Source organism: Chaetura pelagica, unplaced genomic scaffold (assembly GCF_000747805.2).
Source record: "Chaetura pelagica isolate M959 unplaced genomic scaffold, ChaPel_1.0 scaffold962, whole genome shotgun sequence".
In the NCBI taxonomy this organism is placed as follows: Eukaryota; Metazoa; Chordata; class Aves; order Apodiformes; family Apodidae; genus Chaetura; species Chaetura pelagica.
This window is the reverse complement of record NW_009952479.1, coordinates 254,969-259,019: the sequence shown is the minus strand read 5'-3', so window position 1 is coordinate 259,019 and position 4,051 is coordinate 254,969. Positions and strand designations below refer to the sequence as shown.

General features: G+C 55.1%; 1 protein-coding gene across 1 annotated transcript in view; it reads right to left on the bottom strand.

The window, feature by feature from the left end:
* Positions 1-1,698: 1,698 nt before the first annotated feature.
* Positions 1,699-4,051, bottom strand: part of NPTX1 (neuronal pentraxin I) — a 15,412-nt gene continuing 13,059 nt past the window's right edge. Inside the window, exon 5 of the mRNA XM_010008659.1 lies at positions 1,699-1,744. Coding sequence (XP_010006961.1) covers positions 1,699-1,744 — 46 coding nt within the window. The remainder of the gene's footprint in view (positions 1,745-4,051) is intronic.

Here is a 4,051-nt window from a genome sequence, read left to right as displayed (position 1 = left end):
AGGGAACCCCCCGTGGCCCGAGGGCAGGGACCCCCCGAGCCCGGTGACCCGGGGGTGCTGGGGGGGCAGGGCTCGGGTCCTCGGGGCTCCCCCGGTGCTTTCCGGCTGCCGAACCCGGCCCGGCAGATAAACACGGGGACTAATCGCTGTGTTTGGGGCTCCCGTGGCGCTCTGAACACAATACGGGATTAACTGGGTCTTTATCTAATTGGCTTATTAACTAGCGAAGGGAAAATCGCTTTGTAGTGCATGAAACCTCCTCTTAATGGAAACTCAGGGGCTGGAGCCCGAGTGTCCTTCCCGGGGAAACTCTCACACATCTCTTCCTTTTTAACTCGCTGGTTACTGGAAATCAGCTTTATTGGGTGCTAAGTTCCCCTGTTCCACACAACCTATTGCTGCCATGTTATAAGCCTTGTCTTTTGTTATCACCGAAGATACTTTTCTCTTGAATGACTCTGACTGTTCAGGAGTCTCTGGAAGGGTCTCCTGGCTCAGGAATTCCTCAGTGTTGCTGCTGACCAGGGTGTGGGGCTGGAGCTGCTGGAAGCAGGGCCGTGGTTGTGCGGTGGTGCCTCTGGGGGACCAGCAAGGGCTGGGCCAGGATTGTTCACTAGTGCTCAATACAAGTAACTAAGGGCTGGCAAAAATCTAGGGCATGGATGGGAAGAAGAGGAAAGAGAAGGGCAAGATGCAGTGATGCAGGAAGGTGGTTAAATCCTTTCTCGTGGCTGTGGTGGGACTCTGTAAACAGGTTGTTGGGGTGGCTCTTTAGCTTCTCACTACAGTGAAATTGTGAACTGTAACACAGTCCTGACCCCTCTACTGTGCACCTGGTTGATAGATCAAGGCTGATTACCCTGAATTAAACTAATCTGCCCCCTCTGCTGCCTTATCGTTCCAGTGGCGCGGGTGGGCTGTGGCACCGCACCCTCCTGCTGCTGGGAGGTGCCGGGTGGGTTCGGGTTTCCTCTCTGCTGTCCTCTCTGTGAGAGATGAGGCACAGAGACAGCTCTGCAAAATGTTTCCTGCTGGAGTGGTGCTGGGGGTGTGGAGCGTGTGGTATCCCTTCCCTGGGTGGGAATGTGCTGCTGGGAGGGGAGGTGTGAGCAGGGAAGCTTCAGAGACCTGCCCTGTGCAGCCTCCCGAGCGCAGCATCTGCTCGTGGGGCCTGGTGGCTTCCGAGCCAGGACAGGCTGTGTGTCCCTCCAGGGCTCCCAGCTACTGCCCCGCAGCCAGCCCTTTCCTCCAGGAAGCTGGTAATTAAAGCAGGAACCGTTTCCTGGCTTCACTGGTGGGGAGGCTGGAGGGAGCCGCTCGCCCTGCTGGGATGCACATGTTGGAGAGTCCTTTCTGGCTGCTGCTCTGCAGCCTCATCAACAGCCACGACCTGCATTGGTTTAATTAAACCTGAGCTGCCCCATGTGGAGCCTCCTCACTGCATGCTTGGCTTCTGCAGGTCAGGCTCAGCCCTGCACACAATTAGAGCTAGATCAAAGGCTTCTCTATCCAAACCTGGGCTTGGCAGAAGGAAACAACCCCTTTCCCCTTCTGAACTCAGTGTTGGTGCCACCCGTCCAGGTAGGAGCTTCTCACCTGCCTCCTGAGAGCTCTTAAGGCCACTGGCTTTACAGCTCTGTTTGCCCTTTGAGGGGGTGGGAGATCTGTGCCAGGCACAGGCTAAATGATTTTTGTCTGCTACAGGTTCTCTGGATCTGGTTTCTCTGTTATTTTTTGTGGGCACCTGGAGATCAGGAGGGAAGATAAGCACATGCACTCCTGATATAGGGTCTCTCAATAAGGGAGAGAAGATGATTAAGGATGCAAGTCTGTATGTCTTCTCTGGCTATGGAGAGAGTCTAACAGATATCTGAGTGAGATTAATTCCCACCCCCATGTCTGAGGCTTGTGGTAAGCTGGATGCTGCTTGTGCAGCTTGTGTTGCAAGGACTGAGCTCTGGGTTTGTATTTCAGGACACTCATGCTGAGGATACAGAAAGTGGCTTTGCTTGGATTTCCAACCCTGCCCCCTCAGTTCTCATTCCTCTTCCCTTTTGGCTTGTGCTGACCAGGTGCATTTAGGAAGGGGCACTTTCCACCATGCTTCCCCTAAACCGGGTCCATCTATAGACTGGTGGCACCAAGGCAGAGCACAGTGTGCACCCACAGGTGCAGAGCTCCTGCCACAAGCAACTGTGCTTCCTCTCCCATGTTCCCGGGGCATTTGGCTTATGTGGAGTTGGTCAGGACAGCTGTGCCCTGTGCCATTGCTTCCATCCCTCCTGCTCTGCTTGGAGCAGAGAGGCTGCTCCCCACCTTTGGAGCCCAGTCTCTGGCTGCAAACAGGCAGTTTTAGTGTTGGTCCTCTCTGGGGCAGCTGAGCCTCATCAGGACATCCAGAAGTCTCCTGTGCTTTGGATGTGGCTGTTGGTGCAAGCAGATAGTGCCTGTGTGTGTAGAGGGCACTGGTGACAGTGGGAAGCATCACATTCCCTTGCAGTTGTCTCCTTTTGTCCTATAAATACTTCTCCATCCCAACTGCTCTTCCCTGTGTTGGTCTTGGCTAATCCTCTCCAGTACTGATGCAGACACCTCTCACCAGAGCCCTGCCAGCCCCCTGGCTTTATTTTAAGGCCATATTAATTAAAAGCAAATGAGTGGTATTTCTCTTGACATCCAAATTAATAGTGAATGAGATAATTATAAGCTGTGTCATTAAGGTGATGGAGCAGCTTAGCCCCAAAAAAGGGCAGCAGATCTGCAGAGCACACACAGAGCTCTCCTTTCTGGGGGGTAGTGGCTGTGTCTGAGCAGAGCCTGTGCCTCTCCCCCACCCCCAAAAAGAGGTGACTGGGGAGGGGAATGGATTTGCTGGGAGCCAAAGAACTGTGGGTGCTGAGCAGACCCAGCCACGAGCCTCCTCCTGCGTGCCTGGGCTGGAGGGGGAGGGTGAGGGGGCAGAGCAGTGGGGCTGGGGTCTTCCCTTGGGTGCAGCCCCCAGCCCTGCACCCGGATGCTGCCCTGACCCTGCATGTGCCAGCTTCATTCTGAGCCCCCCTGTTCCTGCTCTGGAGGCCTGGCCAGCTTTAAAAACACGAAGGCCATAAAAACAGCCTGTAATTAATTCCTGGGTTAGTTCCCATCTCAAGAGTTGGCTGCAGAATGTTTCCTTAGGAACGTGCTTTTTCTTGCTGTTCCTGGACTTGCTGCCTGGTTTGTTGTACCTGCCTGCAGCCCCAGCTGCTCCCACTGCCCTGCTGGGGCTCCTGAGCTACTGCCTTGATTTTTTACATTTATTTATTTTTTTATGTTATATTTATTGAGCACTTCTGAGAACCTTGTTCCTGGGAGGCCACAGGTGATTGCTGGGACTCCTGCTCATCCCCAGCCTGACGTGGGTGGCTCTGCTGGGGGGATCAGCATCCCCCAGCTGATGTTTTGACTGGAGCTGTTTCTCCTGTGTGGAAACAGCTCCCGTGGGTGTGCTGGTGAGGAGGATGTGCTCCACCAGGTGTGTCTGCAGGGACCTGAAAGCCTGTGATAAATCTGGTAGCTTTGTAACTTGCTGAAAATTATGATAGGTGGCAACATGATTAAAGTTCTCTGCTTAATACACAAACCTTTTTAGTAATGAGCAGGATTGGGAGGGGCTGGGAAATCCAGCTGGCATATAACAAGGTTTTTCCAACAAATTGCTTGGGTATCAGTGTGTTTGCCAGGTACATGTCACCTGGTTTCTCTTTGCTTGCAGTAAACTGGTACCCGATGAATCTGATGTGGCTGTTGCTTGTGACTGACAGCGCCGTGGCCTGGGGGGACAGGGCAGGGGCCGGGCTGTGCCCACCCGTGGGGAGCACCTGGGCCAGGGAGGTCCCAGCCGGTGGGATCACAGCGCAGGTCCCTGCCCGGAGCCCCGCGGTCAGGCCGGTCCGTGGCCCCGGCGCGGCAGGGGGGGATAAATTCCGTGTTGCTGAAACGGCCTCGCCCCCCGCGCTGCTGCCCCCTCCCCGGGAGCTGCCGCGGGCCCCGGGGCGGCAGAGGCCGGCGCCAG